Source organism: Lynx canadensis, chromosome C2 (genome assembly GCF_007474595.2).
Source record: "Lynx canadensis isolate LIC74 chromosome C2, mLynCan4.pri.v2, whole genome shotgun sequence".
In the NCBI taxonomy this organism is placed as follows: Eukaryota; Metazoa; Chordata; class Mammalia; order Carnivora; family Felidae; genus Lynx; species Lynx canadensis.
Window position 1 is genome coordinate 60,555,936 of NC_044311.2, and position 26,403 is coordinate 60,582,338.

The 26,403-nt window shown below is 38.0% G+C and overlaps 1 protein-coding gene across 2 annotated transcripts in view; it reads right to left on the minus strand.

Annotated features, from left to right (window-relative positions):
* ZBBX (zinc finger B-box domain containing) overlaps window positions 1-26,403 on the minus strand; it is a 129,134-nt gene that overhangs the window by 27,179 nt on the left and 75,552 nt on the right. For both annotated transcript variants that reach the window (XR_003971632.1, XM_032594696.1), the window contains 5 exons: window positions 19,222-19,331; window positions 18,502-18,599; window positions 17,230-17,309; window positions 14,963-15,102; window positions 2,500-2,807 (listed from right to left, as the gene is read on the minus strand). Coding sequence is in view for 1 of the 2 variants with exons in the window: in XM_032594696.1 (XP_032450587.1) it covers window positions 2,500-2,807; window positions 14,963-15,102; window positions 17,230-17,309; window positions 18,502-18,599; window positions 19,222-19,331 (736 nt within the window). In the remaining variant the exon portion in view is untranslated. The remainder of the gene's footprint in view (window positions 1-2,499; window positions 2,808-14,962; window positions 15,103-17,229; window positions 17,310-18,501; window positions 18,600-19,221; window positions 19,332-26,403) is intronic.

The following is a 26,403-nucleotide window of genomic DNA, read 5'->3' on the forward strand; positions in this document are numbered from 1 at the left end:
ATGACAAAATATTACAAAACAAAGATAGTGACCGATGAAGCATCTCCTTCAAAGACAAGTCCAAGTTGGCTCTGCTCATGACATCTTCCCTGGCCCTCCCAGACACTGATTACCAGTTTACAGCACCCTTCAGCTTTAGTGCAGCTCTTAATTGGATTAGACAACTGCCACTCTGGAACCGTTTTTTTTGAAGCACCAGTTACCAGATAAGAACAAAGAAAGGGGGGTTGCTTGCTTGTTTCCCAAACTCAGAGAGTTAACTACTGGTGGTTTCCAAGCCAGAACCAAGAGCTCCCAACTAGACTTTGTTCTTCCTGGCACCCTATTCTACCCCACTGCTGCTGCCCTACAACTTGGTACTTCATTCCATAGATTCCACCTTTATGAAGGACTCAATATCTGAAAACTGAAGTGCAGATTCAACTATCTTGCACCCAAGTGGAAGTTAAGAAATTCTACTGCTAAAAACTCTTGCTCACTCTTAAGTTTTCGACTCCAGCAAAAAAATTTTAAAGTAGTCTCTTTAAGTAGCTTAAGGAATGGTTTCTACTAGAGCAGGAAGAAAAATTAAAACAGTTCGTGTCTAGTCATCAGGGATGAAAATAAAGTTGATTCTACCACTGTGTATAAGGCACCATTCTCTATGACATGATCATTTACCAGTTTTTTTTTTTTTTTTACCAATGTAGTATAAGGGATAAAAATATGAGTAGTAGCTTTTTAACATTTCAATTTTAATTATGAAATACTTTAAATATCTAGATATGTAATTGAACATGACTTGATCACACAGTTTAATATCAGTAATTTAAAATTTTGCTTTAGCTATCCATACCAAAAAAATCAGTCTTTAGAGTTAATTGTATTATTGCATTGAAGTGGACATACTCTATTCCAATGCATGTTTTTGACTATTATTATGTCTGAATGTATCCATAAAAAATTACATTTATCTTCAATGTTTCAAAAAATATTGACTTAACTCTAGGTGTCCTTTTATATTTAAATTTTAATCTCATATTTTTGAGATGTATCCATGTAAATAAAAACAGTTCTATTTCATTCATTTTAACTGCTAGATTGCTTTCCATTACACAAATTACCACAGATTACATATCTGTGAGTTTGGACCAAATGTCTTTTATTAGGTTACGGAAGACAAGGTCTCCCCCTGGGGCAAAGATCAGGCAGGCTTGCACCCAGTATACAAGAACTGGGGTCCATATGCTCAGGATTCCTCTCCCATAGCATAGGACACTGCACATGCGGTGGACATCAGAAAATTAGAGTTCTGTTGCAGAAATTCACTCTAAGATTGTTTTTCCTCATTGTGGGAGGTGGAAGAAACGCTCATCTGTGATGAGGCTTTACTTTTGAGAATCTATTATTGGCTAAATTGTGGGAATGTCTTCTAGAAGGGAATGGATTTCTTTTGGCAGACATATGAGGGCATCAATAGACACGGATTAAAATTAATGTTAATTTGTTGACTTGGGGCTTCTAAGTAAGAAATGTATACTTAAACTGTAAACCTACACTCAAAGAAAGCCCAAGATTTCTGTTTTTCAGGGAAGATATTTCTGGACCTGGCCCAGATCCTCTGCAGAAATCAGTTGCCCTTCATCTTGTTGCATCTGTGAGTACATCTCCCAGGGTAGTCCTTCAGTGACTGAGGAGACTTCTAGGGATTACAAGTTTTTGCAAAGATCTCAGCCCAGTTTTGCGCTTCAGCAGGGAAGAAGGCCCATCACAAAGTGGGCACAAAAATCCAATCCCCCCAGCAGAAGTGGCAGCAGCTCAACATTCCTTCTTCGAAGTTGTTGGTCCCCCCACTTTAGTTTAGGCACCGCGGACATTCATTTCAAATGACTTTGAAGGGTTGTTCAAATATCTGACTTGCCTAATTTCCAAAAAATGTATTAGGTAATCATGATTACCTAAGATTTTTAATATATAGAACAGAAATTCAAATACAGTTTCAAAACTTGGCAATAATGCAACAATGAGCTACTTTACTTTTCCTCTAAGATGAAATACAAACTAAACCCATATATCTTTATTAGCCATGTTTTTGAAGGAATTACCTTTAAAACCTTATACTTACATTAAGCTACAAAAACTGGTTCTATCTACATATCTGCATTTAATTCATTTAAACCTGGGACTATACAGTAAAAAGCTAGAAAGGATTTCTTGTACTAAATTATTCATAATAATAAATTTCATTTAGAAAAGTAACAGCTCTCTTACTATGGTGCATGAGGTGGGCCTTAGAGTGTTATTTGTCATAGAAAACCCGTTTGTTATCATGGCATTTACCATATTAGAATTTGTCCTGTAAGTAATTAGCATTCTTTCCCATATGAGTCATTCTTCAACTATCTCATGATAATATAAGGTAGCACATTGTAACTTCAATAGGTAGTAATGTTTAAGAATGTATTGTCTTATGACATTTCTTACAGCATTTTTAATATAATAAACATAATAGAGACTTACCAGTGGTGACTCTGTAGTTTTAGAATCTTCAGGGTTTGGCCTCTCATGCAGATTGCTAAATTCCAAGGATTCTTTGATGTCCTGAGATAATTGCTCCTTAATGGAAGGTTTTTCTAAACCTATACTTGGCAAAGAATCCTTGCTCTCAAGTGATATGCAGGAATCATCAGACTTTTGATTACTTTCCATATCTATAGTTTTCTCCTTGAAATTTCTTTCAAAAAAGCTGCTTTCCCCTAACTTTTCAGTGTCAGGAGAATAAACATCAGGATCCACAATGGTGTCAAATTTTGTATCTGAAGTTACTGCTGTTGAAAACAATTATTTACGAAGTTAAATAAATTGATTAAACTGTCAATAAATGAAAACTTCTATGGTGTAAACTCTTATCAATAAGCACTATTTTGTCAACATCTCTTTACTGACATATCAGTGTTAAAATACTTTTACTCTGCTTATGTTCATGAATGATAATCATAATTTACTGATACATTCAAACCTTGATGAGCTAGACTAATGGAAGGAGGCATGATTTTATTTTGTAATGAAATTTTGAAATTGATGCACATTTTTATTTCAGCCTGTGGCTCAATTCCCACTTTCCTACATCCTCTCTCAGCCAAGTTTTACAATAGCAATTTATGAAAAATAATACAGAGAGAACCTTATTTCCACATTTTGCTTCTCTTCCTTAGAATGGTTAGTGATAAGGTGAGGGCAAAGGGAAATGTGCCAGATGCAAGAGCAGTACCAGTTAGGGGACAAAAAAACCTTTAAGCTGGGACACCTGCCTCTGGGAAAGCTACAAAATGAGCAAGATTATATTAGTCACCACCTCATTATGTCTGCTTTAAGTAATCGACTTGGTTTAGAGCATTGGTTTTCAACCTGGGTGCACAATGGAAGCATTTGAAGGTACTCTTTAAAATTGTCAACATATGGACCTGACCCCAACCAATTAAATCAGACACTGGGAGTGGCACTGTTTCTGTCTCCCCCCATCCCACCCCCACCCTGCCAAATTCTTCAGGTGATCATAATGTGCAGCCAGGACTGTGAAACACTGGTCTAAATTTTATTAAAAATAAAAATTATTTAATAATTTTTATATCATACTGCATTCATTTTAAATAAAAATATGTATATCATTATCCAGATTGAATATAGCTTCATCTGATTGTCCCTATACTCTTTCCAATATAAATATCTTATCTCTATAAATAGATGGTATAAAATAGTAAAGGCTATGACTAAAATACTCTCCAGTGATGTAAATTCTGCCTTGCTGCTCAAAGGACTTACTCGTTGCAATCAAATGTTTGTATAGCTGGGCAATTACACATAGTATTTAGAACTTCCATTTCCAACAACTATCACTTCTTAAATCACACAATTACTATAAGAAAGGCAGTTACTTATACAACACAGAAATACTTTTACAAGAAAAATTTTATAAAGGTTCTTCTATTTTCCTTGAAAGCTTGAATAGAAATTAGTTGATTTTATGGTACGAAGAGATGCCATTTTCTTTTTCTTTTTTTTTTTTTTAACGTTTATTTATTTTTGAGACAGAGAGAGACAGAGCATGAACGGGGGAGGGTCAGAGAGAGGGAGACACAGAATCTGAAACAGGCTCCAGGCTCCGAGCTGTCAGCACAGAGCCGATGCGGGGCTCAAACTCACGGACCACAAGATCTTGACCTGAGCCGAAGTCGGCCGCCCAACCGACTGAGCCACCCAGGCGCCCCAAGAGATGCCATTTTCTATATGTAAATGTCTACAACTAACCTCTGTAATATTTTTGCAAGATTGCATAATTCCACTACTGCTGAAGAGGTAACAAAGCAGCCTTTTTATTAATCTTTAAAATCTGATGCAAAAAATAGAGGTGTGATTTAATTTAGTCTATTCAATGGAAGTCCCACTAAGTCATAAAAACTAGACATCTTGGTTCAACATTTGAAAATTAATCTAATCTGTCACATCAACAGGCTAAAGAATAAAAATCACAAGATCATATCAATAGATACAAACCAGAGATGATTTATTTTTGGGGCGCAGGAAGATGGCGGCGTAGGAGGACGCTGGGCTCACCGCGCGTCCTGCTGATCACTTAGATTCCACCTACACCTGCCTAAATAACCCAGAAAACCGCCAGAGGATTAGCAGAATGGAGTCACCGGACCCAAGTGCAGACGAGAGGCCCACGGAAGAGGGTAGGAAGGGCGGCGAGGCGGTGCGCGCTCCACGGACTGGCGGGAGGGAGCCGGGGCGGAGGGGTGGCTCGCCAGCCAAGCAGAGCCCTCGAGTCCGGCTTGCAAAAGCGGAGGGGCCTGACGGACTGTGTTCCAACAGCAAGCGCGACTTAGCGTCTGGGAGGTCATAAGTTAACAGCTCTGCTCGGAAAGCGGGAAGGCTGGAGGACAAAGGGAGGGTGAGCTGCGGAGCCCCCGGACGACAGAGCTCAGTTTGGCGGGGAACAAAGGCGCTCGCCAGCGCCATCTCCCCCGCCCATCCCCCAGCCAAAATCCCAAAGGGAACCGGTTCCGGCCAGGGAAATTGCTCGCTCCGCGCAAACACCCAACTCTGTGCTTCTGTGGAGCCAAACCTCCGGCAGCGGATCTGACTCCCTCCGGCTGCCACAGGGCCCCTCCTGAAGTGGATCACCTAAGGAGAATCGAGCTAAGCCTGCCCCCCCTCCCGCCGTGCACCGTGCCTTCCCACCCCAGCTAATACGCCAGATCCCCAGCATCACAAGCCTGGCAGTGTGCAAGTAGCCCAGACGGGCCACGCCACCCCACAGTGAATCCCACCCCTAGGAGAGGGGAAGAGAAGGCACACACCAGTCTGACAGTGGCCCCAGCGGTGGGCTGGGGGCAGACATCAGGACTGACTGCGGCCCCGCCCACCAACTCCAGTTATACACCACAGCACAGGGGAAGTGCCCTGCAGGTCCTCACCACACCAGGGACTATCCAAAATGACCAAGCGGAAGAATTCCCTTCAGAAGAATCTCCAGGAAATAACAACAGCTAAAGAGCTGATCAAAAAGGATTTAAATAACATAACAGAAAGTGAATTTAGAATAATAGTCATAAAATTAATCGCTGGGCTTGAAAACAGTATACAGGACAGCAGAGAATCTCTTGCTACAGAGATCAAGGGACTAAGGAACAGTCACGAGGAGCTGAAAAACGCTTTAAAGGAAATGCAAAACAAAATGCAAACCACCACGGCTCGGATGGAAGAGGCAGAGGAGAGAATAGGTGAACTAGAAGATAAAGTTATGGAAAAAGAGGAAGCTGAGAAAAAGAGAGATAAAAAAATCCAGGAGTATGAGGGGAAAATTAGAGAACTAAGTGATACACTAAAAAGAAATAATATACGCATAATTGGTATTCCAGAGGAGGAAGAGAGAGGGAAAGGTGCTGAAGGGGTACTTGAAGAAATAATAGCTGAGAACTTCCCTGAACTGGGGAAGGAAAAAGGCATTGAAATCCAAGAGGCACAGAGAACTCCCTTCAGACGTAACTTGAATCGATCTTCTGCACGACATATCATAGTGAAACTGGCAAAATACAAGGATAAAGAGAAAATTCTGAAAGCAGCAAGGGGTAAACGTGCCCTCACATATAAAGGGAGACCTATAAGACTCGTGACTGATCTCTCTTTTGAAACTTGGCAGGCCAGAAAGAATTGGCACGAGATTTTCAGGGTGCTAGACAGCAAAAATATGCAGCCGAGAATCCTTTATCCAGCAAGTCTGTCATTTAGAATAGAAGGAGAGATAAAGGTCTTCCCAAACAAACAAAAACTGAAGGAATTTGTCACCACTAAACCAGCCCTACAAGAGATCCTAAGGGGGACCCTGTGAGACAAAGTACCAGAGACATCACTACAAGCATAAAACATACAGACATCACAATGACTCTAAACCCGTATCTTTCTATAATAACACTGAATGTAAATGGATTAAATGCGCCAACCAAAAGACATAGGGTATCAGAATGGATAAAAAAACAAGACCCATCTATTTGCTGTCTACAAGAGACTCATTTTAGACCTGAGGACACCTTTAGATTCAGAGTGAGGGGATGGAGAACTCTTTATCATGCTACTGGAAGCCAAAAGAAAGCTGGAGTAGCCATACTTATATCGGACAAACTAGACTTTAAATTAAAGGCTGTAACAAGAGATGAAGAAGGACATTATATAATAGTTACAGGGTCTATCCATCAGGAAGAGCTAACAATTATAAATGTCTATGCGCCGAATACCGGAGCCCCCAAGTATATAAAACAATTACTCATAAACAGAAGCAACCTTATTGATAAGAATGTGGTAATTGCAGGGGACTTTAACACCCCACTTACAGAAATGGATAGATCATCTAGACACACGGTCAATAAAGAAACAAGGGCCCTGAATGAGACATTGGATCAGATGGACTTGACAGATATATTTAGAACTCTGCATCCCAAAGCAACAGAATATACTTTCTTCTCGAGTGCACATGGAACATTCTCCAAGATAGATCATATACTGGGTCACAAAACAGCCCTTCATAAGTTTACAAGAATTGAAATCATACCATGCATACTTTCAGACCACAATGCTATGAAGCTTGAAATCAACCACAGGAAAAAGTCTGGAAAACCTCCAAAAGCGTGGAGGTTAAAGAACACCCTACTAACGAATGAGTGGGTCAACCAGGCAATTAGAGAAGAAATCAAAAAATATATGGAAACAAACGAAAATGAAAATACAACAATCCAAACGCTTTGGGACGCAGCGAAGGCAGTCCTGAGAGGAAAATACATTGCAATCCAGGCCTATCTCCAGAAACAAGAAAAATCCCAAATACAAAATCTAACAGCACACCTAAAGGAAATAGAAGCAGAACAGCAAAGGCAGCCTAAACCCAGCAGAAGAAGAGAAATAATAAAGATCAGAGCAGAAATAAACAATATAGAATCTAAAAAAACTGTAGAGCAGATCAACGAAACCAAGAGTTGGTTTTTTGAAAAAATAAACAAAATTGACAAACCTCTAGCCAGGCTTCTCCAAAAGAAAAGGGAGATGACCCAAATAGATAAAATCATGAATGAAAATGGAATTATTACAACCAATCCCTCAGAGATACAAACAATTATCAGGGAATACTATGAAAAATTATATGCCAACAAATTGGACAACCTGGAAGAAATGGACACATTCCTGAACACCCACACTCTTCCAAAACTCAATCAGGAGGAAATAGAAAGCTTGAACAGACCCATAACCAGCGAAGAAATTGAATCAGTTATCAAAAATCTCCCAACAAATAAGAGTCCAGGACCAGATGGCTTCCCAGGGGAGTTCTACCAGACACTTAAAGCAGAGATAATACCTATCCTTCTCAAGCTATTCCAAGAAATAGAAAGGGAAGGAAAACTTCCAGACTCATTCTATGAAGCCAGTATTACTTTGATTCCTAAACCAGACAGAGACCCAGTAAAAAAAGAGAACTACAGGCCAATATCCCTGATGAATATGGATGCAAAAATTCTCAATAAGATACTAGCAAATCGAATTCAACAGCATATAAAAAGAATTATTCACCATGATCAAGTGGGATTCATTCCTGGGATGCAGGGCTGGTTCAACATTCGCAAATCAATCAACGTGATACATCACATTAACAAAAAAAAAGAGAAGAACCATATGATCCTGTCAATCGATGCAGAAAAGGCCTTTGACAAAATCCAGCACCCTTTCTTAATAAAAACCCTTGAGAAAGTCGGGATAGAAGGAAGATACTTAAAGATCATAAAAGCCATTTATGAAAAGCCCACAGCTAACATCATCCTCAACGGGGAAAAACTGAGAGCTTTTTCCCTGAGATCAGGAACACGACAGGGATGCCCACTCTCACCGCTGTTGTTTAACATAGTGCTGGAAGTTCTAGCATCAGCAATCAGACAACAAAAGGAAATCAAAGGCATCAAAATTGGCAAAGATGAAGTCAAGCTTTCGCTTTTTGCAGATGACATGATATTATACATGGAAAATCCGATAGACTCCACCAAAAGTCTGCTAGAACTGATACATGAATTCAGCAAAGTTGCAGGATACAAAATCAATGTCCAGAAATCAGTTGCATTCTTATACACTAACAATGAAGCAACAGAAAGACAAATAAAGAAAATGATCCCATTCACAATTGCACCAAGAAGCATAAAATACCTAGGAATAAATCTAACCAAAGATGTAAAGGATCTGTATGCTGAAAACTATAGAAAGCTTATGAAGGTAATTGAAGAAGACTTAAAGAAATGGAAAGACATTCCCTGCTCATGGATTGGAAAAATAAATATTGTCAAAATGTCAATACTACCCAAAGCTATCTACACATTCAATGCAATCCCAATCAAAATTGCACCAGCATTCTTCTCGAAACTAGAACAAGCAATCCTAAAATTCATATGGAAACACAAAAGGCCCCGAATAGCCAAAGGAATTTTGAAGAAGAAGACCAAAGCAGGAGGCATCACAATCCCAGACTTTAGCCTCTACTACAAAGCTGTAATCATCAAGACAGCATGGTATTGGCACAAAAACAGACACACAGACCAATGGAATAGAATAGAAACCCCAGAACTAGACCCACAAACGTATGGCCAACTCATCTTTGACAAAGCAGGAAAGAACATCCAATGGAAAAAAGACAGCCTCTTTAACAAATGGTGCTGGGAGAACTGGACAGCAACATGCAGAAGGTTGAAACTAGACCACTTTCTCACACCATTTACAAAAATAAACTCAAAATGGATAAAGGACCTAAATGTGAGACAGGAAACCATCAAAACCTTAGAGGAGAAAGCAGGAAAAGACCTCTCTGACCTCAGCCGTAGCAATCTCTTCCTCGACACATCCCCAAAGGCAAGGGAATTAAAAGCAAAAGTGAATTCCTGGGACCTTATGAAGATAAAAAGCTTCTGCACAGCCAAGGAAACAACCAACAAAACTAAAAGGCAACCAACGGAATGGGAAAAGATATTTGCAAATGACATATCGGACAAAGGGCTAGTATCTAAAATCTATAAAGAGCTCACCAAACTCCACACCCGAAAAACAAATAACCCAGTGAAGAAATGGGCAGAAAACATGAATAGACACTTCTCTAAAGAAGACATCCAGATGGCCAACAGGCACATGAAAAGATGTTCAGCGTCGCTCCTTATCAGGGAAATACAAATCAAAACCACACTCAGGTATCACCTCACGCCAGTCAGAGTGGCCAAAATGAACAAATCAGGAGACTATAGATGCTGGAGAGGATGTGGAGAAACGGGAACCCTCTTGCACTGTTGGTGGGAATGCAAATTGGTGCAGCCGCTCTGGAAAGCAGTGTGGAGGTTCCTCAGAAAATTAAAAATAGACCTACCCTATGACCCAGCAATAGCACTGCTAGGAATTTATCCAAGGGATACAGGAGTACTGATGCATAGGGGCACTTGTACCCCAATGTTCATAGCAGCACTCTCAACAATAGCCAAATTATGGAAAGAGCCTAAATGTCCATCAACTGATGAATGGATAAAGAAATTGTGGTATATATACACAATGGAGTACTATGTGGCAATGAGAAAAAATGAAATATGGCCCTTTGTAGCAACGTGGATGGAACTGGAGAGTGTAATGCTAAGTGAAATAAGCCATACAGAGAAAGACAGATACCATATGGTTTCACTCTTATGTGGATCCTGAGAAACTTAACAGGAACCCATGGGGGAGGGGAAGGAAAAAAAAAAAAAAGAGGTTAGAGTGGGAGAGAGCCAAAGCATAAGAGACTGTTAAAAACTGAGAACAAACTGAGGGTTGATGGGGGGTGGGAGGGAGGGGAGGGTGGGTGATGGGTATTGAGGAGGGCACCTTTTGGGATGAGCACTGGGTGTTGTATGGAAACCAATTTGTCAATAAATTTCATAAAAAAAAAATGATTTATTTTTGTAGAGTTTTTTAGATAATGTTACAGTAAATGAGGTTCTAAGAATAATGACTGACTTAATGTATATATTTCAAATTTTTTTCATTTAGCTGACACAAGATATATGTTTTCATTCAATTAAAGGCTGAAGTTAAGTGTTACTGACAGGAAGAATCTAGTTCAGATTATCGAAAAGCAATTCACTATCTTGTTTAATTGAGAAACTTTCCATAAGAGGTTAACCTGCAAGCATCTAAATGTTGTTCATTTTGTTACTGTTGAATGTAATCAGTGAATCACAGACTTTAAGGCCAAGGTTAGCCTTTCAAACAGTGTAGAGGGCAAATTTTCATTTTGTTTTCTAGTCCAATGCTGTTTTCGTTTCCTCATGAAGAATGCTGTGTGTGAAAACAAATAAGTAGAAATACCATCAATTATTGAGAAGGATTATAATCGAAAAGTAGTATCTTTTATCCAATTTCCACCAAAAGATGCTCTATCGAAAATAAATGAGAAAACTAATGATGATGATGATGATGATAATAAAAGTTAACATTTAAAAATAAAAAAAAAAAATAGATACAAACCAGAAATAAAAGGGAACTTCCTCAACTTGATAAAGACTACCTATAAAAAAGCCCTATAGTTAACATCATATTTAATGATGATAAACTAGATGCTTTAACCCTAAGATCAGGAACAAGTCAAGGATATCCCCTCTTACAACTCCTTTCCAAAATCCTTCTAGAAGTTCTAGCTAATGCAATAAAACAAGGAAATAAGTATACGGGTTGGGAAGCAAGAAAAAAATCTAATCTCATTCACAGATGACATGATTGTTTATGTACAGAATCTGAACAAATCCACAAAAAAACTTCTGGAACTAATAAGTGATTATTTCAAGGTTGCAGGATACAAGGTCAAGATACAACAATCACTTTCTTATATATCAACATGAATAAGTGGAATTTGAAATTAACAACACAATACCATTAGCACACAAAAATGAAATACTTAAAAGAATGAACTTAACAAAATATGTAAGATCTATATGAGGGGAAACTAGAAATCTCTGATAAAAGTAATCAAAGAACTAAATAAATGGAGAGATAGTCCATGTTCACAGCTAGAAGACTCAATATTGCAAAAATGTCAGTTCTTCCCAACTTGATCTATAGGTTCAATGCAATCCCAATTAAAATCCCAGCAAATTATTTTGTGGATATTGATAAACTGATCCTAAAGTTTATATGAAGAGGCAAAAGACCCAGAAAAGCCAACACATTGGCTGTTGAAGGAGAAGAAGGAGAAGAATTGAAGGAGAAGGACAATGTCAAAGACCAACACTACACAACTTCAAGAATTACCGTGCAATTATAGTACCCAAGACAATGTGGTACTGGTAAAAGTATAGAAAAACATATCAATGGTACAGAACTGAGAACCCATAGATAGCCCCACATAGATATAGTCAACTGATCTTTGCCAAATAGCAAAGGCAAAACAATGGAGAACAGTGTTTGCAACAAATGGTGCTAGAACTGGACATTTGCATGCCCGCACATTAATCTGGAACAGACCTTACTCCCTTCGCAAAAATTAGCTCAAAAGAATGGTAGACCTAAATGTGAAATGCAAAACTTTAAAACTCTTAAAACATAAAAATCTAGATGATCTTGGGTATGGTCATGACTTTTTAAGACACACACCAAGGGCAGGATCCATGAAAGAAACAATTGATAAGCTGAATTTCATTAAAATTAAAAATCTGTTCTGTAAAAGACACTGTCAAGAGAATGAGAAGACAAGCCACAGACTTAGGATTTGCAAAACACATATTTGATAAAGTACTGTTATCTAAAACATTAAAAAAGTCTAAAATCTGAACAATAAGAAAATGGGCCAACGAACTTAATAGACACTTCATGAAAGAAGATAAATAGATGGTAAATAAGCATATGAAAAGATGCTCATCATCATATGCCTTTAGGGAATTGTAAGTTGTTAAAACAACAATGAAATCCACTCCACTATTGCTGGAATGACAAAAATCCAAAACACTGACAATACCAAATGCTGGCAAGGATGTAGAGAAGAGGAAGTCTCATTCATTGCTGGTGGGAATGCAAAATGGTACAGCCACTTTGGAAGACAGGTTGGTGATTTCTTACAAAACTAAACATACTCTTGCCATATGATCTAACAATTGCGGTCCTTGGTATTTACCCAAATGAGTTGAGAATTATGTTCAAACAAAAACTCACACATGGATGTTTATATTTATAGCAGCTTTATTCATAATTGCCAAAACTTAGAATTAACCAAGTTGTTCTTCAGTAAGTGAATGTATAAATAAATTGTGGTATTTCCAGACAATAAAATATTACTTAGCGCACACACACACACACACACACACACACACACAAGGATCAAGGCTCCTGGGTGGCTCAATCAGTTAAGCTTCTGACTTCTGCACAGGTCATGATCTCACAGTTCTTGGGTTGGAGCCCTGCATCTGGCTCTGTGCTGACAGGTCAGAGCTTGGACCCTGCTTTGGATTTTATGTCTCCCTCTCTCTCTGCTCCTCCCCCCACTCAGGCTCTCTCTCTCTCTCTCTCTCTCTCTCTCTCTCTCTCTCTCTCTCTGAAAAGTAAACATTTTTTTTAAAAGGATCAATCAAGTCACGAAAAGACACGGAGTCACCTTTAAGTATATATTACTAAGTGAAAAAAACAATCTGAAAAGATCACATGTTGTATCATTCCAGCTATGTGACATTCTGGAAAAGGCTTAATCATAAAGATAGTAAAAATATCAGTGGTTTTCAGGAATTAGGTGGGAGGGAGGTAATATAAAAAGGCAGGGCACAGAGTATTTTAAAGGTACTAAAACTATTTCTTTATGATACTATAATGATGAATACAGGTTATTATAAATTTGTCCAAATCCACAGAATGTGCAACACCAAGAGGGAACCCTCGTGAACTATGGACTTTTGGTGATAATGGTGTGTCAATGCATGTTTATTGATTGTAACAAATGTACTACTCTGGTTGGGACATTGATTGTGGGAGAAGCTATGAGTTTGAGAAGGCAGAGTGTGTGTGTGTGTGTGTGTGTGTGTGTGTGTGTGTGTGTGTGTGTAGGAACAATCTGTATTTCCTGCTAAATTTTGCTGTGAACCTAAAATTTCTCTAAAAAATAAAGTCTATAAATAAATCAAGCATCTTTAAAGTCACGCTTTTTTTTAAATGTTTATTTTTAAGAGAGAGAGAGAGACAGAGCAGGGGTGGGGAGGGGCAGAGAGAGAGGGAGACAGAATCTGAAGCAGACTCCAGGCTCTGAGCTGTCAGCACAGACCCCAAGGTGGGGCTCGAACCCACGGACCACGAGATCATGACCTGAACTGAAGTTGGATATTTAACTGACTGAGCCACGCAGGCTCCCCTAAAGTAACACTTAATGGGTATTTATATTCAGCATTTCCCCAAAGGTAACTGGGACACAATGTTCCATGTAGATCAAAAAATATTTTCTGGACTAGGTCTGGAGCCCTGTAAAGTCCTAAATTCCCATGTGGATATAGCTCATAGTTGGTCATAATAATTTATAGGCTTATTGGCTGAAGATGTCAAGTCCAGAAGGATGACCACAAATCACAGTTCTCTACCATCTACTACCCAATCAGAAGGGAATCATCAGTTTTATAACTAGCTATTTTAAATAATGCTCTCAAGTATCTCTCAAGTCCTTCACACAAGATATATTTATTAGTTTTTCTGAAAATACTAAATAGATTAGAAATAATATTTGAAAAGCAGATTAGAAGTAATCTAATTCCTATGTTTTAGCTTAGGAAAATGCAATCTAAGAAAGCAGTGACATGTTCAAGGTCACACAATGATTTAAGGCAGAAATGGAAATGAAATCTGACTTCCAAGCCAGGATAATTTACTGTGACTATCTTTAAATGGTGCTCTCACCATCTGGAAATTGAAACCAGACATTTGCACACAGCATCCTAATCTATAAATTCTAAGGCAACTACTAGTAATAATGTAGATATATAAACAGGATGGTTTGTTTTGGTTTGGTTTTATCACTTATGTAAAACTTTACATCAAAACTGAATATTTGGGGAGAAGATTTAACACAAGGGAGGGCAACAGGATGCCAATTAGATTTTTGTCACTAAAGGCATATCCATGTAATCTTTTAAATGCTGCTTTCTCAGTCCATAATAACTTTTAGAGGTAGCAACCAACACAGGCAGTTTTTTCTTCTGGATACAAACACTGTTGTCCATTGACTGAAAAGGGTATTTGCTAGAAAACTATATATTTTCAACCAAGGTTTTCTAAGCACCAAATCTTGTGGGGTTTACATGAACAGCAAAATAGGTAAAGCTTTTACATAGTGAAATACCTACCTGGTTTTATTAAATTACCAACATTCATTGTTAATCATGTTGATCCATAAGAAAATAAAAGTTACCTTTTGAGTTATTTTTACAGGACGAAGAGCTGTTGTTCAGATGAAGATGTAAGAGGTCTGCTTTTCCCTTGGTGAAAACATGATGTTGATGAATGTCATTTTCATATAGAAAAGTATTCTGATAATTACGAAACGTGCAACTTTCATGTTTAGGGACAGCAAAAGAAAAGAGTTGAAAGAAAGGATAAAAAAAGAAAGTAAAAAGTCCCAGCTTATTAAAACAAATACAATACAACCTTTAAGGAATAGGTTTGTTTACATTAATTTAATTTTTTTTTTAATTTTTTTTTCAACGTTTATTTATTTTTGGGACACAGAGAGACAGAGCATGAACGGGGGAGGGGCAGAGAGAGAGGGAGACACAGAATCGGAAACAGGCTCCAGGCTCTGAGCTATCAGCCCAGAGCCCGACGCGGGGCTCGAACTCACGGACCGCGAGATCGTGACCTGGCTGAAGTCGGCTGAAGTCGGACGCTTAACCGACTGCGCCACCCAGGCGCCCCAATATTTTTTTAACCTTACTGTGGACACATTCTAAACCACAAGTAACTAAATAGTATTTGGGTTTAAAGACACAGGTAACTGGACCAAATCAGATTTAACTGAACAATGTCAACAATGTCAATTAAGAGCTTCCTTAAAAAAATATTCTAGGGCACCTGGTGGTTCAGTCAGTTGAGCATCTAATGCTTGATTTCAGCTCAGGTCATGATCGCAGGGTCAGAGGATCGAGCTCCTCATGTCAGGCTCTGCGCTGAGTGTCGAGCCTGCTTAAGATTCTCTCTCTTCCCGCCTCTGCCCCTCTCCCCCTGCTTGCGTGCACACACACACACACACACACACACACACTCTCTCTCTCTCTCTCTCTCTCTCTCTCTCTCTCTCTCTCTCTTTAAAACAAACATTCTGAAATATGTTTGGTTCCTTATATTCTTTCTTCTAAAAATGGAGAGTTACCTTTTCAAGCTCATTGAAATCTGATGAAATCAAGGTTTTAGTACTTACATAAACTTTTCATTTGAACTATCAGAGTCACATTTTCAGTTTTTAATGATGATTACTATATACTAACATATGTACAATTTAAACATTTTCTATAAATTGAATAATATATTTAATAATACCCGATATTTATGTAAGCTTTACATAGCACCACCATAAAAGCTCCTGGATTATGCTCCTGTGCCACTTATGATCCTTTATGATTCTTCTTAGGAAAGAAGAAACTCCATGGACACCTCCAAACCCAAAGTGCAAAACTATTGCCAAACCATCATCAGTAACTTTCTCTGGCTTCTATAACATGGAGGTCAAAGCAGAACTTGTGATAGGATATATAAAGGAATCAAATTAGAGAGCATAAATGTCATTCATTTCCTTAGGTAATCCATACAAATCTCTTATCTACTGACCAAAAGGTTGTCTCCTGCCAAAAGCACATTTGCTTCTAGATATGTGAGTCTATGTGTTCAAACATGGGGCTTTTCAGGTCCAAGAGCATCACTTAGGCCCACTGCTATTCCAAAATGCTGACAGACTCTAAGTTGATCTGAACATATAAACAAAAAATGGGGTTGGGGCTACTTAGTAGGAACTTCACTCTGCTGTTTGCCCAGTTTAATACTTTGTAGTCAAAATACATGAAACTCTAGCTAAGATTTCAACAGCAAAGGAGACTTGGAGTACTTTTTAACATTACTAACGGAGCTAGATGTTATTTTTCACTTGGAAATGACAAAATTATAAAAATAGTTACAAAGTGAACTGTTACGCTTCATGCTTCATTTATTTAATTCATCACATAGTAAACTCTACCTAGAAAGTAATCTATAGTCTGGGACATCTTTTTATCTCTCAAACTAATCATTAATATATCTGTTTTTATTTAGGGTTCATAGAAAATGGAAATACAAAGAAAGCTCATACGAAATATATCATCCTTGGTAAGCCATTTCAAATAATAATGCTAAATTTAGAAGTATCTATTAAATAATCCAGATATTAGGTAAGAGTATACACATATCATTATAGTCACTTTTCTAATTATTGAATATTGGCAAATGTTAGAAATATTGTGCACAAATTTAAACATGGCTTTAGTAAAATATATTCTAATATCGAAGTCATGTTTTTTACACCATGAATTTCTCATTTAAAGAGATAGTTGAATCGCTTCTCGGCCTTTTGGCTAAGATCAAGTGTAAAGAGATAGTTGATTTCTTGGGTAGGTTTTTAATAACATCAAAAGCGATTTAGAAAGATCTTACCTTTGTTGACTGTCTACATCTGCTAACTCAACTTTGTAGGGCACTGTGTTTCCTGGTTCTTCAAATTCCTCTTCATAAGTCTTATTAAATGTATGTAGTATAATATTAGTATGTTCAATAAATGTATTATACATTAACCATCTAACTTGTACATAATATTTAGAGAATTTTCTCCCTACAAGCAATGTCACGTGCTTTCTGACTATGTACCATAGAACAATTCCAGGAGAACTAACGCAATAAATATTTGTTGGGGGCATTGGCTGTGTCAGTCATGTCATTACTACTATCACACCTAGAAACAACAGTTAACAGGTGTTTTACTATGTAACTACTGAGTGCAAAGTAGGCTAGTGACTGAGGTGTTTTTAGTTCTCTGGCCAGCATATTACAAGGTTACTCTGTGCATCAACTAATTAATGCCAAGAACACACACACATATGTAAGCATGTGTGCTTATTTGTTCAGTATCTTAACAATTTATCCAGAGGGGAAATAAAAATGTGGCTAGGAGCGTGCGTGCATACACACAAACACACACACACACACACACACACACACACACACACACACAGCAGAAGCTATTAACCTGAAGAAGAAAGTAGTATTTAGAGAGGTACTTCCTCCCTTCTAGCCTTTTTCTGTGACAATCACAGGAAGAGGAATATCGAGGACAAGTAGTACATTCAGCTACTAGATGACTGGAAAATCAGAAATGTGCTGAGTTTGTCCCAACTTAAACCTTCATCCTAAAGCTCCAGCTCTGACTGGCTCAACTTTCAGGTGATTCTATTTTGTGTCTTCTAAAGTTTATATTCAAGTTATTACACTAAATCCCTTAAATCTTAGTACTATTTTTTCTTTAAATAAAAAATAATACTAGATGACATTCAGGAAACTACATATATACAAATTATATTAAATAGACACCATATAAGGAGACCAATTTTTGTTTAAAAGACTGATAACATAAAGGGCTAAATAAAACAAGCACTAAACTACATTTCTATAAGCTAAGAGAATAAAATGTCTTCTCATCTCCCACACTACATGTTTCCAAAAATAGCACAATATCAATTCAGCTCACAAATTTACTGCCTACATTAAAAACCATACCATTTTATTCCTATCAGCATGTTTAAATTCAAACTCTTGTAGATTTTTCCCCAACAATGCTTAATTAAAAAATATTGTTGAAAATAATATGTAGTTATAACTATATGTTTTGAATTTCTTGTTTGCTAAGTAATAGGGTAGTCATTATACACTTACATCATCCAGTTCAACTATATTTAGAGATGGCTCGGGTCTCTCTATGTTAAATTCTTCTACTGGCAGAAAAAGTGCTGGGTATTGTTTGGTCTCCTCAACTAGGAAATAAGATTAGGAAATAATGTCATTAAAGGATATACTTCATCTGATAATTCCCTATCTTCAAATAACATAGTCAACAATAAGAAAATAACGTTCTCTTGTGCACCCACACTAATGCATATATGCTGTCAGTTTCCCGAGCTCAAGTAAAACACACATTTTCTTAACATTCAACGTTTAAGTACAACCATTTAGGGATGCCTGGGTGGCTGAGTCAATCAAGCATCTGACTCCTGATTTCAGCTCAGGTCATGATCTCACAGTCGGGGACTGAGCCCTGCATTGAGCTCCGTGCTCCACCAGGCACAGAGGGATTCTCCTGCTAGGGATTCTCTCTCTCCCTCTTTCTCTGCCCCTCCCCTGTTCACACTTTCTCTCAAAATAAATAAATAAACTTAAAAAAACCAACTATTTAATTTAAGGCAAAGTAAATCTATCAAATGGGAAGGAGAGTGTGCTTGATTTTGAGCTACAGATAAAGGGTGCAGAGTCCAGTTGAGGGTAATATAGTAAAACGAAACAAAACAAAACAAAACAAAAAAGCAGATGCTAACAAATGCTTAGTGTTTGAAATTTGAAATAATAAATGAGAAAATATCTAATCAAGACTGAACTAACCATCACTGTCTTCATCACTTTCATTCTGGGAACACTGTGCCTCACCAGCAGTGTTACATTGAGGTATGAATGCATCTGGCAGCATGTTTCGAAGTTGCTCCTGTGGAGTTCTACAGAACGAGAAGCAATTAAAAGACTAAAATACATTACCTGAAACTTTCCCAGGCAAGATCTTGATTTATTTCACAAATGAATGAGCATACAAAACTAATGATGAAACCAAAGCTATACTTCTGATTCATGGAAGAAAAGTATGACTGTGTAACAGAGTCTTCATCTAGTAAAAAAATTTCGTAAATCAAATTAACATCATATAAGAGTTTTCAATTGCATGTCCTACTGTTTTTCATTTAGATGAAAATCAAAGTTAAGACAAAAGTAAGTGTTCCTACAAGCCACATGGAGTCCCTGACATACCACACTATTTAAAAAGTTAATTTGTGAATGTGTGTTGTGCATCACCGTTAGGTATTATGTTGATAGGTCCCAAGGCAAACTAAAGACATTTTCCTGAACTTTAACCAAGCCAGCAGGGTGATAAAATATGCTTTCCCAATATTAATGTAGTGTGTTCCAGCTATGGCATCTATCACCCAGTTAATGAAGTTTGATATGGCCCATCTCGTATAGAAGGCAACAAAACACAGGAATTCTCAGAGGTCAGAGGTCAGGATTATGCATTGGTTTCATAGGCTATTCCCCAATTCCTGGTAAGGTGGCACCTTTTAGTCAAGAATATAAATAGCTACAGCCCTTCCAGACCATGCCAGTTCATGGAGTCCCCGTGTAAAAGTCAGGACCTTCTTAATGATATTAACAGGTAGCATTGACACAAAGCTTAAAATGTACGAGGCTCTGTTCTAACGAATCTGGGGTATTAAAGATTAACAGCTATATTAATTAGGCACGCGTGTTATCTTAATTTTACGTATGAGAAAACTGAGGCACGAAGAAGTAAACCAACTTGTACAATCATTTAGGTAGTAAATACAGAAGAGGATTTGAACCCAAGGAGTCCGCCTCCCCAAGTCAATGTTCTTAACCATTACTCTGTATGGCCTCTCTCACAATTTGCAAAGGCAGTAAGATTTGATAATCTGACAATCTATGGCTATGTGAATTTTCCCAATATATATAATGTATATATCAGAACACTCCAAAATATTTATATATTACTCAGCTTTGTGTCTTGACAAATTTCATGAGCGTTCCATCTTACATCTATAATTTAATTAAGTAATGGAAAATATAAAGAGTAAAGGTCAAAACAAACTGGCACGTGGCCACCAGGAAACTGTTTCCAGTTTGACATGGATATAGTATACAAAAAGTTCAATCATAGATGCACGTAAGTTTACTATTATTCAGATACTCCTTCTTCGTGAAGTAAAAATTTATTTAATTTCATGAGCAAAGCCCTGAACCAAAGGCTTATAGAATCTAGGCAACAGAGTACTGGAACTATTGACTGTTTATTCTAAATTCAGTATTTTGCAGATGAGAAAACATAGACCAAGAGAGTTTAAATGATCTGCCCATGAACAAACAACTAGTTACTCAATGAAATAAGTCTGTATTCTGGATATTGGGACCCTGGCACCAGTGCTTGCTCGAAAGATCATGCCATGTAAATAAAAGGATGAAATGTCTCTTAGAGTAAGACTCCCTCACCAGATTTTCCTGAAAATGTAAACAAGTATTTATTGAACGCAGACTAACTGACAGGTACACACTAATGAGCTTCAGACCTAAAAGACTGGTATGGGCATGACACTTTATAAGAGCTATAGACAGCTTAGACAGCAGTTCCATAGGAATAACTAGACTAGAACAGTATATGAATGAACCATAGGCCACAACGGGATACAACCATACACCTCGGAAAATGACCAGCACCAAACAAACAAACAAACAAAAAACCCCAAAGATACCAGGCACTGGCAAAGATGGAGGGTAACTAGAACTCATACATTGCAGGAAGGTGTGGAAGCTGTGCAGTCACTTTGCAGACAGGGTCTGGCGGTATGTTTATAAAGATAAATATACACATAGCAATCTAGCCAGCCTGGCCCAGGTATTTACCCAAGGAATTAAAAACTGATATTCAAACAAAAACCCATTTGCAAATGTTTCTAACAGATTTAGTCGTAATTGTCAAAAGCTAGAAATCAGCAGGATGTTCTTCAACAGATTAATGGATAAACTGTACATCAGGATGATGAAATTCTGGCCCACAATAAAAAGGAATGGATTTTGATTCACTGAAGAGCACGGATGGCTCTTAAATGCATTTTGCTAAATAAAGGACACACAAGGCTACATTATTGTATGATCTCACTTACATGACATTCAGAAAAAGGCAAATGTATAAGGATGGAAATGGATCAATGGTTGCCTTGTGTTGGAGAAGAAGTGTTGACTATAAAGGGGAAGCCAAAGGGAATTTGGAGCTGATGGAACTGTGCTGTTTGGTGCTATGATGAATATTTGACTCCAGGCATTTGTAAAAATCCATAGAACTGTACACAAGTTTATGCTATTCAATTTTTAAAAAGTACTCAGGATGTGGACATAACCCAGGGAATGGCAGAGCTACTCTAATGGAGGTAGGAAAGAAATGAGCACCATGGCCTCAGAAACTTTGGAGAAAAAGTTTTTGACTAGATACTGTAGGCTAAATATAAAAAACACTACATACAAATAATTCACTCTAGTTGGTAAATTTGTTTCTCACAGTAATATTAGTTTGAAATTCTGGAACAACTGTACACACACACACACACACACACACACACGGGCTGATAAATGAGTAAATATATCATAGATAACGAGAGCCAGGATTCTCATTGTAGGTGAAAGTAACCACAAATAAGCAAAGAAAGGATGTGATGCTGGTTTGGAGTCAAGTAGGAGCGTACTTCATGTTTACCTCAATAGATACCCAGGTATATAGATACAGAAATAAATTTGGCTATGTGAGTATAGTGGTAAGTACACATACATATATTTCCTAGATGTTCTCTGAGATGAAATAGGCTCTGTGTTACCTGCGTAGCCATGAGCACCTCTATAATCTAGATCTTGGTTTCTTAACACCATTTTCAAAAAAAAGGAATCAAGATTACTTGGAGAAGTTATTTCCGGGCTAGGGCACAGAAATGCATGTTGGGTGCCAGTAAAATGAAGGTATATTAAAAGCAAACAAATCAACAAACAAAAAAGGATGAGGATGCATTGAAAGAAGAGGGGAGTCAACCTGAAACAGCTCTCAGGGGTCAAGGCAGGAACTATTTGAGTCACAAAATAAATAACAATAGTGTTTAATATTAATTAAAAAATGCATATCCATGAGTCCACACAAATAAACAACTGAATAAACAAATGAAAGGGGAAGTAGGGATATTCTTCCTTGAAGAATTCTAATTAATAAATATAGAAGAAATGAAGGAAATAGAAAATCACTAGTTATTCTGCTGCTGGAAAATTCCACAGGTAAATACTAAAATTAGTAGAGGAGAGTTTAGGTAAAAAGAAGATTTTGTATCATCTCAAGGCATCTCCCCTAAGACATTTATTAATCACTCTGATATGAATGTCTGTGCCCCCTCTCAAAATTCATGTGTGAAAATCCCAATACATAATGTGATGGCATTAAGAGGTGGGGTCTGTGGGAGGTAATTAGGTCATGAAGGCACAGCCCCCATGTGGGACTGATGCCCTTATAGAAGAGTTCCGAAAGAGCCATGTGAGGACACAGCCAAACAGATGCCTCCAGGAAGCAGGTTATCACTAGGCTCTGAGTCAGCCAGTGTCTTGACCTTGGACTTCCGACCTCCAGAATTCGAAGAAATACGTTTGTTGTTTACAAGGCATCCAGTTTATGTTATTCCATTGCAACATCCCACATGCACTAAGAAAGAAGCTGGTACCAGAAGTGGGGTGCTGCTAAAAATGTGGAAGCAGCTTTGGAACTGACTGACTGATGATGGGTAGAAGCTGAAAGGGGTTTAAAGTTCATACTAAAAAAAACTTATATAGCTGTGAAGGAAACTTTAAAGGCAATTCCAGTGAGGACTCCAAAAAGAGGAGAACTGAGGAAAAGCCTCAATCTTCTTACAGAATATCTAAGTAATCCTGAACAGAGTATCAGTAGAAATAGGGATGGTAAACACCATCCAGCTGAGGTTTCGAATGGAAATAAGGAACATGTTATTGGACAGTGGAGGAAAGGCAATTTTAATTAATAAAGTTGCAAAGACCTTGGCTGAATTGTGTTTGTGTCCTAGTGTTTTATGTAAGATAGAACTTAAGAGGGATGAAATTAGTTATGTGGCTAAGGCAATTTCTAAGCAAAGTATTGAAGGAAAGGCTTGGATTCTCTTGTCTGCTCATAGTAAAACGCAAGGGTGAAATGACTTAAAGACAGAATTGTTAGTCAAAAGAGAAACAAAACTTAAATATTTGGAATATTATCAGAATTTACACATTGAAAAGAATGAGAGGGCCTATTCAGGAGAGAACAGGAAGTGTATGGCCAAATGGTCATCTGATAGGAAGATCAGCCATCTAAATAGAAGGCACATTTTCCACTGTCAGAGACAATGGAAAAATGACCTCCAAAGGCAATTCAAAACTCATCGGGGCTATACCTCCCATCCCAGGCAGAGAAAGCTGCAGGCCACACAGCAGGGAGACCCCATTAGAGCAATGCCCAGTGAACCTCTAGGGGCAAGGATGCCCCTGTAACACCAAGCTAGCCAAGCCACATGATTCCCACCCAAGAAAGTCACAAGCATGTGACCCCACACAGAACCATCATAGGAATGGGGCCACCCAAAGCCATGGGGGCAAAGCCACCCAGAGCCTTGGGGTCCCAGCCTTGCCTAGTAAAGCTGTGGGGGCACTGCCTCAGTGTGTGTGAAAGGCAGGACCCCTGCTCTAGTGTGTCTGGAAGGTGGGACCTCTATCTCAGTGGGCCCTGGAGTGCAGAGCATCAATGGAGAGGCTAATTCTCAAGACTTAAGGTTAAATAGAATTTGCTTTATTGGGTTTTAGACTTGCTTAGAATCTGCTACTCCTTTCTTCTTTCCTATTTCTCTCACTTGGAATGGAAATATCTACCCATGCCTGTCCCACCATTGTACTTTAGAAGCAAATAACGTGTTTGATTTCATAATTTCACAGTTAGAGAACAATTTGCCTCAGAATGAATAATACATTGAATCTCACTCATATCTGACTTAGATGATATTTAGATGAGACTATGAACTTTAGACTTGAGATGATGCTACAATAAGTGAAAATCTGGGGGCTCTTAGAATGGAATGAACATATTTTGCATATGAGAAGTTCATGAACCTTGTTGGGGCCAGGGCAGAAAGCTCTGTTCTGAATGTTTCAAGTGTTGTAACCCTAACTCCAAAGTGATGGTATCAGGAGGTGGGCCTTTGGGAGGTGATCAGGTCATACGGACAGAGCCCTTATGAATGGGATTAGTGCCCTTGTAAAAGAGATCTGAAAGAGACCCCTTGTCCCTTCTGCCATGTGAGGACACAGTGAGAAGATGGCCATCTATGAACCAGGGAGCTGTCTCTCTCCAGATACTGCATCTGCTGGCACCTTTATCTTGGAATTTCCAGCCTTAAACACTGAAAAATGAGTGTTTGCGTTTATAAGCTACGTGGTCTATGGTATTCTGTATAACAGCCCAAGAACTTAATTACAAAAGGAAAAGAATGAGTGTGCAGCGGAGCAATTCAGTGAGCACCACGTTAACCATGGGCTCAAGGTTAACATCCTGGTAATAAGATGCACTGACAGCATGATCCTGTGATACCACACTGAGAAGGGCACATCCTCTCTGTGTTATTCTTCCTCCAAATGCATAACCTCAATCTAATTATGAAAAGGCATCAGATAGACCCAAGTTGAGTATATTCTATAAAAAATCTGGCAAGTACTCTTTAAAAATGTCAGGGTCTTGAAAGACAAGAAAAGACTGAGGAACTATAATGGATAAGGAGCTATGACAAAAAAGGCAATGTGAGATCCTGGATTGGATCCTGAAGTAGAATAAGGACAACAGTAGAAAAACTGGTGAAATACAAATGAAGTCCGTAGTTTAGTTAATAATATTGTACCAACGTTAATTTATTGGATTTGATACATGCACTATGGATATGTAAGATGTTGCCATTATGGGAAGCTGAATGAATATGTGGGAAATCTTCATACTGTTTTATGAACATACTCTTCTGTATGCCCTATTTCGAAATAAATTTTTAAAAAATTTGCCACATGAAAAACAGTTAAAGGGGCATGGGGGCATATATTAACCTGTCAAACAGGAACTTCAAGGAAGACATGAGGGCTGATTTCAAAAATCTGAAGGAATGCCACGGAGAGGAGGAATTCAAGTTGCTCTGTATTGGCTTAATTGGTAGAATTGAGACCATGTTTAGAAACTAGTCAGAAACAAATTACAGCTCACTAGGAGATACTACAACAGGCAGAATGTTCCAAAAATGGAATGGGCCATTCCAGGAGATAGTTTTGTATGAATGAAGGTGAAGCAAGGGCTTAATGACCCCTCCTCAGGTACATTCTAGACTGGTCCTCCAACACCTTGCTCCTCAAAATGCAGAATTACCTACACAAATATCAGCTGAGAGCTGTTAGAAATTCAGAAATGCAGAGTGCCAGGCTCCACCCAGACCTACGGAAGAAGAATCTGTATCTTGCCACAGTCGGCAGGTGATTCATCGGCACAATGAAGTGTGAACAGTACTACTATAGGGCAAAGTGAGCCTTTAAAGGTACCTCCCAATACAGATCTTATATGACCATAAAACAACTATGAATGACTCTAACATGTAATTAGTAATAATTTTAGTCCAATATTTAATAGCTTGACTTTTAAACAATTTGTGAAATGTCACAGCTAATGATATACTCTTTGAGTAAAATAATTGAATACTGTTAATAACACTATAATATTAAAGGTATAATTAAAAGTAGATTCTGAAAAATAGAGCCTCACAGGTCTATGCTAATGTAAAAAAATGAGAGCAATACCTTTTCAAAGTAATCTTTCATTTATTGCATTATTTTTGCTATTATTCTTAAATTCTATACCATATTTGTGTCTTTTTCTCACATACACATTTGCATTGTTTATAGCAA